Source organism: Hemiscyllium ocellatum, chromosome 7 (genome assembly GCF_020745735.1).
Source record: "Hemiscyllium ocellatum isolate sHemOce1 chromosome 7, sHemOce1.pat.X.cur, whole genome shotgun sequence".
In the NCBI taxonomy this organism is placed as follows: Eukaryota; Metazoa; Chordata; class Chondrichthyes; order Orectolobiformes; family Hemiscylliidae; genus Hemiscyllium; species Hemiscyllium ocellatum.
This window is the reverse complement of record NC_083407.1, coordinates 61,644,410-61,658,729: the sequence shown is the minus strand read 5'-3', so window position 1 is coordinate 61,658,729 and position 14,320 is coordinate 61,644,410. Positions and strand designations below refer to the sequence as shown.

At 40.9% G+C, this 14,320-nt stretch overlaps 1 protein-coding gene across 1 annotated transcript in view; it reads right to left on the bottom strand.

Moving 5' to 3' along the window:
* Positions 1-6,516: 6,516 nt before the first annotated feature.
* The window catches only part of mettl8 (methyltransferase 8, methylcytidine), a 45,705-nt gene continuing 37,901 nt past the window's right edge, over positions 6,517-14,320 (bottom strand). The window contains exons 9-10 of the mRNA XM_060827261.1: positions 11,025-11,090; positions 6,517-6,836 (exon numbers count right to left, since the gene is read on the bottom strand). Of these exons, the coding sequence (XP_060683244.1) occupies positions 6,682-6,836; positions 11,025-11,090 (221 nt within the window). The 3' untranslated portion in view covers positions 6,517-6,681. The remainder of the gene's footprint in view (positions 6,837-11,024; positions 11,091-14,320) is intronic.

The window sequence follows — 14,320 nt, the reverse complement described above, 5'->3', positions numbered from 1 at the left end:
CAGAATGACCCAGAGGCAAAAATAAATTGGTGTTGACTTTGGCAGTAGGTCATAAATAAAGTGCAGCTAGCTGGTAGTAGTTCTTGTTTCACCAACACATGATTACTGCCACCACCTCACACAACACCCTGAGCCTCCTAACACACTAATATTCTTACACATCTGGAAACCGACCCTTTGTAATTGACCTTGTGTTGTATATATAAACTTATACAAATTACACTTCTCTGATCATCCTCTTTTCTGAGAGTTACAGATCTATGACCAGCAGTCTTGTTTGTTGAATTAAGGTTGTATTAACCATATAGTATCAGAGTTCCAAAATGCAAATCAAATCTTCAAGACGAAGATGATTTCCTCCAAAGTTCATAAAAGGAACTTCTCAGCCAAAGACCTGTGAAAAATCCAGTCTAACAAGCAGGTAAAATAAGCCTGTAGCTGTATGGAATATTTATGATGAACCACATTCTTGAACTGTTGCAAACCATATGATATTACTTAGGGAGGGAGTTCCAGGACTTTGACTTAGTGACAGTGAAGAAACAGGAATATACTTCCTGGTCAGAGTGTTGTGAGAGTTGGTGTGGAATTTACAAGTGGCATTCTCAACCCAGGGGATGTTTCTGCATATTTTTTGAAGATAGCAGTACAGTGTAACAAAACAGTTAATAAAGCAATGGGATCCTGGAGTTTATAAACATTAGCCAGAAAATTATATTAAATCAGACATAAAACTTTTTTTTGGGTCCTTGCTGGAGCATTATCCAATCCTGGACACCGCACTTTAGGTAAGACGTGAAAGTCACAGTAAATTAACAGGCATTTTCTGACTAAAGAAAACCAAGAGGATATCTGATCAAGGTGTTTAAAATCAGGATAGAGCAAACAAAGAAACCACTTGCAACGGCTGAATAGATTATAATAAGGACGAAAAGATTTCAGGTGATTGGCAGAAGAATCATATATGACATGAAGAAAAATATTTTTAGCTGAAAATGTGTTGCTGGTTAAAGCACAGCAGGTTAGGCAGCATCCAAGGAATAGGAAATTCGACGTTTCGGGCATAAGCCCTTCATCAGGAAACTTCATTCCTGATGAAGGGCTTATGCCCGAAACGTCGAATTTCCTATTCCTTGGATGCTGCCTAATCTGCTGTGCTTTAACCAGCAACACATTTTCAGCTGTGATCTCCAGCATCTGCAGACCTCATTTTTTACCCGAAAAATATTTTTATGCAATCAGTTATTAGGAAACACAACCTAACAATATGTTGGATACAAATTCAGATCACAGTAACCAACAAAAGTGTATTGAGTAAACACTTGGATCTGAAAAACATACAGGGATATATGGGTAGTGTGGGAGGTAACTCAATGGATCAGAATTACCTCTTTCTGTATAATAGACTGCGATGTTATTATTATTGGCATTTCCCTGATATGGTTTCAACCTTTTTTGCTATAATCCGCTCACTGTGCTATCGCTGGTGACCGCCAAGAAGTTCAAAAGCCTGTAAACTCGAAGTTAAACTTCAGAATCCATCTCATTATCTAACGAACTGAGCAATTCACATATGCTCATTGCAAACTGTTTCTGCTCTCCGGCTGCTCATACACAGCCTAATGCACTACAGTGATAATCGGATGGAAGGATTGAAGGCAACATCAGGAAGAGAGGAGGACATGCCCCTATCTATATTGACAGAGCTGAAGCGCAGATGGTTGATTGTCAAGTTCGGAGGAAGTTGATAACCAACAACCTGTCCTAGACCTCCCACATCGGCACAACAGTGCTTCTTCTTCCTCAGGTGGCTGAGGAAATTCAGTATGCCCATAAGGAGCCTCACAAACTTTTGCAGATGCACCATAGAAAGCACTTTATCTGGGTCATAGCAGCTTTTATGCCCAGGACCATAAAAAAAACTACACAAAGTTGTTTGCACAGCCCAGAACATCAGGGAAGCCAACCTCCCAAGACTCCTCCCACCCTGGTAATACTCCGTTTCAACCTCTTCTGTCAGGCAGAAGATACAGTAGCTTGAACACGCACAGGTTCAAAAACAGCTTCTTCCCTGCTGTTATTAGACTGCTGACTGGACCTCTCTAATATCTATAACGTTGATCTTGCCATTTGCACCTCCTATGCAGCCATAGCCTTGTATGACTCGCTCTATCTAAGCACCTTATGATCCGTGTATCCTTGTTGGCTATCACCTGCCTGTAGGATTTGCAAAACAAAACTTTTTATTGTATTTAGGTACATGTGACAACAATAAATCAAATCAAAAATGCTATCCATTTAGTCAGTTTTAATTCCCATCAACTTTCAGATTATTATATTTGGCCACTTTAAAATCCAACTCCATAATTTAACAGTTGCAAATAATACCAAATTGGAGGTAGCAGGAAGCAGTTGATTTAAAAGCAGTAGTCAAAAAACTAGAGTTTGTAAATAGGCAGAACTACTGCAGATAAAATTCAACTTAGTCTAAGGTAACCTGTCACATTTTGAAAAGAAAGTGGGACATGGTTTCACAATGTATAGTGTTCTGGGTATCAATACATAAAGAGGAATAGCAGTCAGGGGAAGGAACATATGACTGATCCTCAGATGATTAGGTTATGTTACACCACTAAAATCACAGATTCCTTAATGTTCAGGCAAGTGTGAGTAGATTGTAAAAAGAGAAAAGATCAATCCAAGAATTATTTCAAGTCACACCATAACTCTAACATAAGAAAACAGGCTTTAAACTCATGACATGTTCAGAACACGTTAGGAACTAATTCCCCATAAGAAGCATGTTTAATAACTGGTGCTGTCTTCTCAGTAGCTTGAAGAGATAAAATCTCATTTCGTTCATGAAGAGACTGAAGCTCTCATGCTGAGAATGCAGGTTTCTACAGGATGAACTACAATGGTCTCATTGACACTTTTCTTTCAGATAGGAATGTAACTTACAAAACTTTCTTTCAGTTGCTAGTTGGCATGAAAGAGGGTAAAAAAAGTCTCAAAAATCAATTGTTAGGTTAGAAAAAGCAGAAAGACTTGAAATTGACTTTGCAACAGCATTTTCTGACAATAATAATTCTCAAAAAGTATTAAGCAAAATAGCACTTGATTTAATTGTCTGCATATAAAGGGCAGAGCTAACCACAATTAAACAAAGTTCAAAATCACACAACACCAGGTTATAGTCCAACAGGTTTAATTGGAAGCACGAGCTTTCGGAGCACCACTCCATCAGGTGGTTGTGGAGGACACAATTGTAAGACACAGAATTTATACCAAAGGTTTACAGTGTGATGTAACTGAAATTATACATTGAAAAATACTTGATTGTTTGTTAAGTCTCTCATTTGTTAGAATAACTTCTTTCATATGGCAATCACAAAAAACTTTTAAAAAGTTACATTCTCAGGTTAACTGTAACAATTGGTGTCAGGTTAGATAAGATGTTGGTGTTAGCCCTGTGTTCTATTGTCTGTGCCATAATGTTTAGACTGATTCTAATCTAAAAACTGAGTTAACAGAGTCTTACGTGGATTCATGCAGTTTTTGAGCAAAGTACAATGTAACTCTGCAAGTACAAATTCACCTCACAAACGTATTTGGGCATGTGGGTTTGTGTGTGGGTGTCTGTGAGAGTGAATGTATATATGAGTTTGAGAGTGTAAGTCTGTGAGGGTGCATGTGAGAGTTTAGGAATGCATGTCTCTGCAGGAGTGTGTGTGTATAGTGCAATGGTAGTCACCTGTAGTGTGACATGAACCCAAGGTCCCAGTTGAGGCCCTCCCCATAGGTACCGAACTTAGGTATCAGCCTCTCCTCAGCCACTTTTCGCTGCTGCCGGTCCCAAAGTCTGCCTTGGAAGATGGTCACCCAAAGGTCCGAGGTCGAACGTCTTGGACCGCTGAAGTGTTCCCCAACTGGGAGGGAACATACCTGTTTGTTGATTGTTGTGCAGTGCCCATTCATCCGTTGCCGTAGCCTCTGCTTGGTTTCACCAATGTACCATGCCTCAGAGCATCCTTGCCTGCTGTGTTTAAGATCGACAATGTTAGCTGAATCACACAAGTACCTGCTACGTACATGGTGGGAGTTGTCCCCACGCGTAATGGTGGTATCCATGTCCACACTCTGACATGTCTTGCAGTGCCAGGATTGGACTATAACCTGGTGTTGTGTGATTTTTAACTTTGTACACCCCAGTCCAACACCGGCATCTCCAAATCACAAATAAACAGTTTCTGACAGTGAGCTCCACTGGCATCAACCTCGCAATTTCCCATATAGACCTTTCAAATGGGTTTTGGATACTCGACTGTAATTGAATATAGCAGTGCATTCTCCTGTAATAAACATTGCTGGGTTGTTAGGCTCTAACAATTCCTATTTGCTGCTACAGTTATTCTCTTTAAAGTCTGGTTGTGTGTCCTGAGTGTGGAACAATGGACTGACAGAAGAGACACAACAAACAGTGAGACAAACGGTCGTACCTATGATGATAAGAAAACGACATACCCATAACCTCAACACCAAGGAGAGGGAAGCACTGAAAGCACTGAAAAATGACAAGAACATAATCATACTACCGGCAGATAAAGGCAGAATGACGGTCATCTTGGATAAATCAGACTACATCAATAAAGCACAACAACTACTCGCAGCCACCAACACCTACCAAATGAAGGATTCCGACCCCACACCACAACTCACCAATAGAATAATCAACACACTAAGGAATCTACAAAAAAATGGACAGATAACCAAAGCGGACCAGCAAAGAATGAAACCTGAAAGCAACAACACCCCCAGATTCTACGGACTACCCAAAGTACACAAACCAGACATCCCACTCAGACCCATAGTATCACTACCAGGGACACCAGCATACAAACTAGCCAAAGAACTACAACAAAAACTGAAACACCTAGTCAGCGGATCCAAACACTCCATACAATCAACACAGGAATTCTTGGACATCATCAGGAATACACACATAGACAAAGAAGAAACCATGGTATCATTCGACGTGACGGCACTGTTCACATCAATTGACAAAACCTTAGCCAGAGAAACAATAGCCAACCTACTGGACATACATAACAGAACACAGGAGGCCGAACCTATCAACAAGGACGGCATACTTAAACTACTAGACCTGTGCCTCACCACACACTTTACATTCAACAATCAGATATACGAACAAATCAACGGAACACCCATGGGATCACCAATCTCGGGACTCATAGCAGAGGCAGTTATGCAAAGGTTAGAACAGACAGCCCTACCACAAATCCAACCCAAACTCTGGATCAGATACGTCGATGACACCTTTGTAATCATCAAAAACACAGACATAGAAAAAACACACCGAATCATCAACGCCACACTCACAGGAATACGATTCACGAGAGAAGAGGAAAAGGATAGCCAACTCCCATTCCTAGACGTGTTAGTAGAGAGAACACCCAACGGAGAATTCACCACAAGGGTACACAGGAAACCAACACACACAGACCAAGTCCTAAACTATGAAAGTAACCACCCCAACACACACAAACGAAGCTGCATCAGGACACTATTCAAAAGAGCCACAACACACTGCAGTACACCAGAACTGCGAAAAGAGGAAGAGGAACACCTATACAAGGTATTCGCCAAAAACGGATACCCACGCAACTTTATCACCAGATGCCTAAGAGATAGACCACGGAACGAGGACATGCCACAACCAAAAGGACTAGCCACACTACCATACGTCAGGAGCGTCTCAGAACTGAGCCAGACTACTGCGACCCTTAGGACTCATAACAGCACGCAAGCCAACTTCCACACTCAGACAACTCACTAGAACAAAGGACCCAATAGCCAGCACGAGCCAAACTAACGTAGTTTACAAAATACCATGCAAGGACTGCACAAAACACTATATAGGACAAACAGGAAGACAGCTAACAATCCGCGTCCACGAACATCAGCTAGCCACAAAACGACACGACCAGCTATCCCTAGTAGCCATACACTCAGACAACCACGAACATGAATTTGACTGGGAAAACACTACCATCATAGGACAAGCCAGACAGAGAACAGCCAGGGAATTCCTAGAGGCATGGCATTCATCCACAAACTCCATTAACAGACACATAGACCTGGACCCCACATACAAACTACTACAGCTGAAACTGACACCCGGAAGCGGCAAGAACAAACCACTATAAATACCGGAAGAAACATCAAAGCAGCGCTTCACAGGAGGCTCCAATAGCACTGATGATGTTCCCTAGCCAGGGAACGAAACGTTTGCAGCAAAAACTTCCAGCTCGGCGAACAGAACCACAACAGTTATTCTCTTATAACAGGAATGATAGCAACACATCTTGATGCTAGAGAGGATGCATTCAGGCATGTAGCACCTTTGAGAGCTATTTGAAATATCTTGTGAACATGTTAAAAAAAGATACAGAATAACAAGAATCAAATATTTCAAACAAAATTTTAATCGCATCTTTCAGGTTCACTGTAATATTTAAAGTAAAATTAGATTTTGAAAAAAGGAAAAAATATACCTATGCATTCAAGGAACAGAAATAAATTAACAGCATACAGTAGTGAAACTTTTCCACCTGGAGCAACATCATTTAAAAAAAAATGCAAAAATAAACATTTTAAATCTTATCTTAAATAGTTTACAGACGGCTTTAGGTATTTGCATTGCACCCAAACACGATGCATTGCAATTCTTTTTTTGCGGTTAACTTGAAGTCGTCGATCCATTAAATTTTGAACTTCCTTCAATCCAGCCGAAGTGAATATATTTGAAATTTCTTCTGTTGGAGAAGAAAAAAACTTATTAAAATTTATTACATTTTTAAGTTGCATAAAGTTAGCCTCGTTAAAGTAAGTACTTGATGCCTATAATTATGCTTTAAATTCTAAACTAAATTATAACCTTAAACTAGATAAACAATTAGCGCAACTAAGAACTGTGTCTGTGTGTGTGTGTGTGTGTGTGTGTGTGTGTATATAGGAGTGCCTGTGTGTCTATAGTGCAATGGTGGTCACCTGCAGTGTGACTTGAACCCAAGGTCCCAGTTGAGGCCCTCCCTATAGTTATGGAACTTAGCTATCAGCCTCTGCTTGGCCACTTTTCGTTGCTGCCTGTCCCAAAGTCCACCTTGGAGGATGGTCACCCGAAGGCCCAAGGTTGAATGTTCTGGACCACTGAAGTGTTTCCCAACTGGGAGGGAGCACTCCTGTCTGTTGATTGTTGTGCTGTGCCCATTCATTCGTTGCCGTAGCCTCTGCTCAGTTTTCCCAATGTACCATGCCTCAGGGCATCCTTGCCTGCAACGTATGAGATAGACAACACTGGCTGAGTCACATGAGTACCTGCCAGTGGGAGGTGTCCCCACGTGTAATGGTGGTATCCATGTCCACATTCTGACACGTCTTGCAACACCTACCATGACAGGGTTGTAAGGAGTTGTCCTAAAAGCCGGGCAGCTTGCTACAAACAATGATCTGTTTGAGGTTTGGTGGCTGTTTAAAGGCAAGCAGTGGACGTGTGGGGAAGACCTTGGCGAGGTGCTCATCCTCATTGACAATGTGTTGCAGGTCATGAAGAACATGGCGTAGTTTTTCAGCACCTAGGAAGTAATGGACAATGAAGGGTACCCTGTCGGTTGCTGCACGTGTCTGTCTACTGAGGAGGTTATTACGGTTCCTTGCTGTGGCACGTCGGAACTGGCAGTCGATGAGTTGAGCATCATACCCCATTCTTGTGAGGGCATCCCTGAGTACTTCCAGATGCCCGTCATGATCCTCCTCATCTGAACAGATCTGGTGTACGCGTAGGGCTTGTCCATAGGGGGATGGCTGTTTTAACATGTTTTGGGTGGAAGCTGGAGAAGTATAGCATTGTGAGGTTGTCTGTGGGTTTGCGGTAGTGTGGTGCTGAGGTGTCCATCCTTGTTGGAGATGCATGTGTCCAAGAATGAGACAGATAATCAGAGTAGTCCATGGTGAGTTTCATGAAACTTGTTGATATCACTGTGTAGTTTTATCAGTGACTCCTCGTTATGGGCCCAGAGGAAGAAAATGTCGTCAATGTACCTGGTGTATAATGTTGGTTGGAGGTCCTGCATAGAGAAGAAGTCTTGTTCGAACTTGTGCATGAAGATGTTGGCATATTGGGGTGCAAATTTGGTCCCCATAGCTGTTCCGTGTCTGGATGAAGAACTGGTTGTCAAAGGTGAAGACGTTGTGATCAAGGATGAAGCGGATGAGTTGTAGCACAGTGTTTGAAGATTGGCAGCTGTTGGTGTTGAGTACTGAGGCTGTTGCCACGATGCCATCATTGTGGGGGATGCTGGTATAGAGTGCTGAAACATCCATTGTGACGAGGAATGTTCCCAGTTCGACTGGTCCGTGGGTATTGAGTATCTGTAAGAAATCCGTAGTGTCACGACAGAAGCTGGGGATCCCCTGTACAATAGGTTTCAAGATGCCTTTAACATAGCCAGAGAGATTCTCACACAGGGTGTCATTGCCGGACAGGATGGGATGTCCTGGTGTGTTGGCTTTGTGTACCTTTGGAAGGCAGTAGAAGTCACCTACGCATAGGAAACTCTGAAGGACTAGATCCAAAGTCCTGGTCAATGTGTTTAATTCACGGGTGTGCTCTTTGCTTGGATCAGCTGGTAGTTTTTTGAAGGAGTAACAAAGAGGATTAATGAGGGCAGAGCAGTGGACGTGATCTATATGGACTTCAGTAAGATGTTCGACACGATTCCCCATTGCAGACCTGTTAGCAAGGTTCGATCACATAGAATACAGAGAGAACTAGCGATATATACCTATCCCTGCCATTGCTACTGTAAACATAACCGAATCGTGGTCACTATCACCAAAGTGTTCACCTATCTCCAAATCTAACACCTGGCCGGATTCATTCCCCATTACCAAATCGGATATGGCATTGCCCCTTGTTGGCCTGTCTACGTACTGTGTCAGAAAACCCTCCTGGACACATTGAACAAAAACTGACCTATCTAAACTAATTAAACTATAATATTCCCAGTCAATGTTGGGGATGTTAAAGTTCCCCATAACAACTTTGACAAAGGATCAGTTTGACTCAAAACATTAGCTCTTTTCTCTCCTTACAGATGCTGTCAGACCTGCTGACATTTTCCAGCATTTTCTCTTTTGGCCCCATAACAATACTTTGTTACTCTCGTTCCTATACAGAATCATCTTTGCCATCCTTTTCTCTGCATCCCTGGAACAATTTGGAGGCCTACAGAAAATTCCCAACAGGGTGACCTCTCCTTTCCTGTTTCTAAGCTCAGCCCAAACTACCTCAGTGGATGAGTCGTTGCATGTTTTCTCAGCTGCTGTAAGACTACCCTTGATTAACAATGCCACCCCTGCACCCCCACCTCAGCCCCACCCAATCTTCTCAGTACTCATCGAAACACCTATATCCCAGAATCTGCAACAACTATTCCTGTCCCTCCTCCAGCCATGTCTCTGAAATGGTCACAACATCGAAATCCCAGATACCAATCCATGCTGCAAGTTCACCCACTTTATTTCGAATGCTCTTTGCATTGAAGTACACACTTTCAAACCAACATCCTGACTGCCGGTGCCCTCTCGTGACCTTTTAAACCTATCCCTGACCTCACTAACCCCAATCTCCTGTACACTGGAACTACAATTCAGGTTCCCATCCCCCTGCTGCATTAGTTTAAACCCCCTGAAGAGCATTAGCAAATTCTCCCCCAGGATATTGGTACCACTCTTGTTCAGGTGAAAACCATCCTGTCTTTAGAGGACCCACCTTCCCCAGAAAGAGCTCCAATTATCCAAGAATCCAAAACCCTCCCTGCTGCACTATCCTTATAGCCATGTGTTCAGCTCCGCTCTCTCCTGTTCCTTGCTTCACTAGCACATGGCACAGGCAACAAACCAGAGATAACAACTGTTTGTTCTTAGTCTAAACTTCCACCCTAGCTCCCTTTTAAGGTGTCTTAAATGACAAATGAGGAGTCAAGGCAGAAAAGTGTAGAGAGTGAATTTCACAGTTTAGGGCTTTAGTGGCAGCTAAAGGCCAAGCCATCAACAGTGAAGTGGCTAAAATCAGAGATGCTCAAGAAGCCAGAACAGAGGGAGGACTAATTTTGAAGATTGGAAATGAAGATGATTAAAGAGGAAGAGTGATAGCCATGGAGAAACTTGAAAATAAAGATAAAAGACAGACAACATTTGGAAAACGGTTTTACACAATGGTTAGTTCAAATTTTAAATGCACAGTCCGATAAGGTGGTGAGTACAGATTCAAGTAAACCTTCAAAAGGAGTTAAGTAAAATGCAATGTGGAAAGAACAGGACAGCCGAATGAATCAGGGTAGGTATAAGCTAGAAGGCCCTCTTCTGTATTGTAGTATTCTATGACTCAACGTTGGTACGAAAATATATTTTGCTAATTCATGTAATGCCAGCAGTATGATGAGTGGTTAATTACCACTGTTAGAGTAGTTTATCCACTAATATTGACAAAAGTGATTTCTCTTGAACGGTGTACAAATGAATTGGCAGTATCTACATATTAAATTCTTGCAAAGCTCAGGATCCAGTGTTATTTCAATGAAGTTGCAGTTAAACCATTACCTTTTTTCTGCAACTCAAGATAGTCTGTTTCAAGCCAATTTTGACATGAATGTCATTCTTCCATCTTCATGGAAGAATTTAACATTTCAGCCACAGATTAGCAGACAGTAGGCAAGGGGCTTATACTACCCAATGAGAGCTTTTAAAACACCCTTTGCTCGTGTTAACATTTTCCATGGAAGATTTATTTGGCTTTATTATGAAAAGTATAAGTAAAAAATTAATGAAAACACTAAATTATTTATGCCATATATTTGTTCTGAAGAGCTCTTCACCTGGGGAATATATGTTGTATGTCTCTCAATAAAGCATACTGCCAACTTCTCCACTAAAATTCATACCTTTTGTAAAGAAGTAAACACAAGTACCATCTCCCCGAACATAGAAGTTCCCAAATAAGCAACGACCTAATAACAAAATTTAAATATTTAGATTCTTGAAATTAAACTGAAATAATCTCGAGTCGCTTTTGTACATACATTCATATTGCTTCAGCTGAATATTAAATTCAAAATATTTCTGATGAAGTAACATTTATCACTCAGTGTCCTGTTGTGGCCAAAGATTCCTACTAGGTGAAGCAAAACTGAGATGGTATGACATAAATGCAAGCATTCCTTACAATACAATTTTAAATTAGGATATTAAATTATGATACAATCACAATTGCTACACACAAACCATGCAAAGCAGGGTTTTGATCTTAATTTGTGAAAAAAATGTGTGATCTCAGACCACACTTCTACAATTCACTTTACACTCGTAGGGTAGGAAGTCAAAAAAAACCTGCAAGAACTCTTGAGCCTACTGTTAACCAGTGACTTTTGGCAGGGGTGATGTGTGTCAGTTCTTGAATTGGACTGGGCTCAACAATGATACTCCTAAACTGAAATTAATCATATACACCCATTGCTCAACCTCTTGTAGGAAAGACAGTTATTTTGATAGAGCCTCTGTTTAATGGGAAATTGTGCAGCAACCAGCCAGTGGTTTGACCAGAATTATTTAGAAAGTTACAAACATCTTGTACAATATTATTCCCAAGCAGTAGTTCTGCAGCCAGTTCTCCCATTCATCTAGGCTGTAGATAAGTATAGCTTCAACTGTGCTGCCAGTTAGACCAACCAGAAAAGCCAATACATTTATTTGTGCTGGGGCAGCCAAGGAAGTTTCTGGGAGAAGTATAAGTGTACCCATACCACACAGCAAAACAAATACCAGCCATGAAACCTTTGTTTAGGAACTGCTGATTGTGTATTCTTTTCTCGCTCAATAATTATGGCAAATACTAAATATAGAACTCTTGTGGAAAACAAAACAGAAGAGGGGACATGCAGATTTTTACTATTGTTCACTGTTGTGATGCCATAAATCAGCTTAATTGATGAAATTTAGCTGGCAAAGCAGGGGTAGTTCAAAATGGATTTCGCATATTGAGAGAAGATTTCTGATTGCTAAATTACCTCCAGTAAAAGAATGAAAGTCAGTAGGGATACAGCACTATTTTTTTTTGCAGAAAGAGGGGGAGATATCAGGTCATGTAAAAAGAGAAAACAATTATTGAAAATAAGTACCACATCCAAAATTTTGCACAGAAATCTTAAGATAAAGTGTAAATCTTAGCAAATTGAATTTGTGTTTTGGCATGTCTGCACAACGACAGCAACAATTTCAATGGCTTCACCTGCTACATCAACCTGAAAAGCAAGATGTATTCCTGATAGCTTCAGAACTCATGAAAATGGTCTTTAAGTCAGTGTAAGCAAGCATGAGTGCAAGAGACAGTTTTTCATTCATCGTGTTAAATTCTGACTTTTGAAAAGCATTTCAAAGAAAAAAAGAATCATTTTGGCAATGTCTGTAAATGGTATAGAGAGAAGTGGCAGAAGGTGGTCAGACAATAACATTAATTAAAATGAGTAATTTGCTGTCTTTCAAAGAGAAAGACAGAAATGCAGGCATTAGACAAATAGGCTTCATTATCTGACAAAATATATACAAATGGCTATGAAATACAAGCAAAGTTTTGAAACCTTGGATTGACTTAAATTTAATGTTCTATGTCAGCTGGAAAACATATCCATTTCCAAAAGATACAATCATACGATCTCTCACTGTAGAATGAAACAGCATGCATCACAACTGACAACTGAAGTATGATTGGATCAAATCCAGAATTTGCTTTTACAATACAATTGCAGATATTACTTTAATAATCTTTGAACATGTCAGGAAATTGTTCTGAATTTTGCAATTGGGGCATCTAGTAGGAAAGACTTCTCAGTGCAATCTGCACCCTTGGGAGAATACTAGTGGTATAACTAGGCCAGCAGAAACACAACCACTGAAATAACAGGTGGAACTTTCAATGCAGACATCTATTTCAAAATCACTTATCTTTGCTATGCCTAGCAACAAGTTTCAGCTAATGGTGACATACTACTTTATGCAGCAGCAAATCTTGATGACGACCTGTTGAGGGATTGTTTTCCAAAGAGCTTTTATATCATTGCAAAATAGGCAGTTATCATTTGAAAGTTGCATTTTGTAAAAAAAAGTTCTTAGTTTATTTACATACCATATAATCAATTTTTGAAAGTCTGTTGTTTATTGGGTATTTTACCGGCTAATAGGAATTTGGTTGATTAATGTTTCGTTAAGAGTATTGGACTGGGACAACACATCCATCCTAGGACAAGCCAAACAAAGACACACAAGAATTCCTAGAAGCATGGCATTCCAACCGGAACTCTATCAACAAACACATCGAATTAGACCCCCATCTACCACCCCTGAGAAAAGGAACAGGGAGTGACTTCACCATAGGAAATAACATCACCAATCCAAAGAAACCCAAACAGATAATTTTCAGCATTGCTTCGCCTCAGGCCCACTGAAGATGTTACCTAGTAGGGTAATGAAATGTCTGGAAATGAATCTTCCAGCTCAATGAGCAAACCTATATCCAAAACCTCAACATGAGCTACAAATCTTCTCAAAACCTGCTACTGGATGTGGTGTTTATTTATCGTTTATTATTACATTGCTCCAAAAGGACTGGAAGGATTTAGTTAGGACACCAAAGACAAAAGTCCTTCAATGCTTAAAGAATGTGGGCGGCACGGTGGCACAGTGGTTAGCACTGCTGCCTCACAGCGCCTGTAGACCCGGGTTCAATTCCCGACTCAGGCGACTGACTGTGTGGAGTTTGCACGTTCTCCCCGTGTCTGCGTGGGTTTCCTCCGGGTGCTCCGGTTTCCTCCCACAGTCCAAAGATGTGCGGGTCAGGTGAATTGGCCATGCTAAATTGCCCGTAGTGTTAGGTAAGGGGTAAATGTAGGGGTATGGGTGGGTTGCGCTTCGGCGGGTCGGTGTGGACTTGTTGGGCCGGAGGGCCTGTTTCCACACTGTAAGTCTAATCAAATAAGGAGCTGTAACGGCAGGATTACATGAATGTATGACCCAGGTAAGATGATTAACTTGTCTCATTTGCACTTACCTTTGTGGTCATTGTTAAATGTAAAGATCTATAGTTGCGTGTAAGTTCTCATTCATTCACTAAATTTTGGAATCTGAATGATCTTGCTGAAACTAACCCCAGAAAGAAATTATTTTGTTACAATAACTTTATCAATGA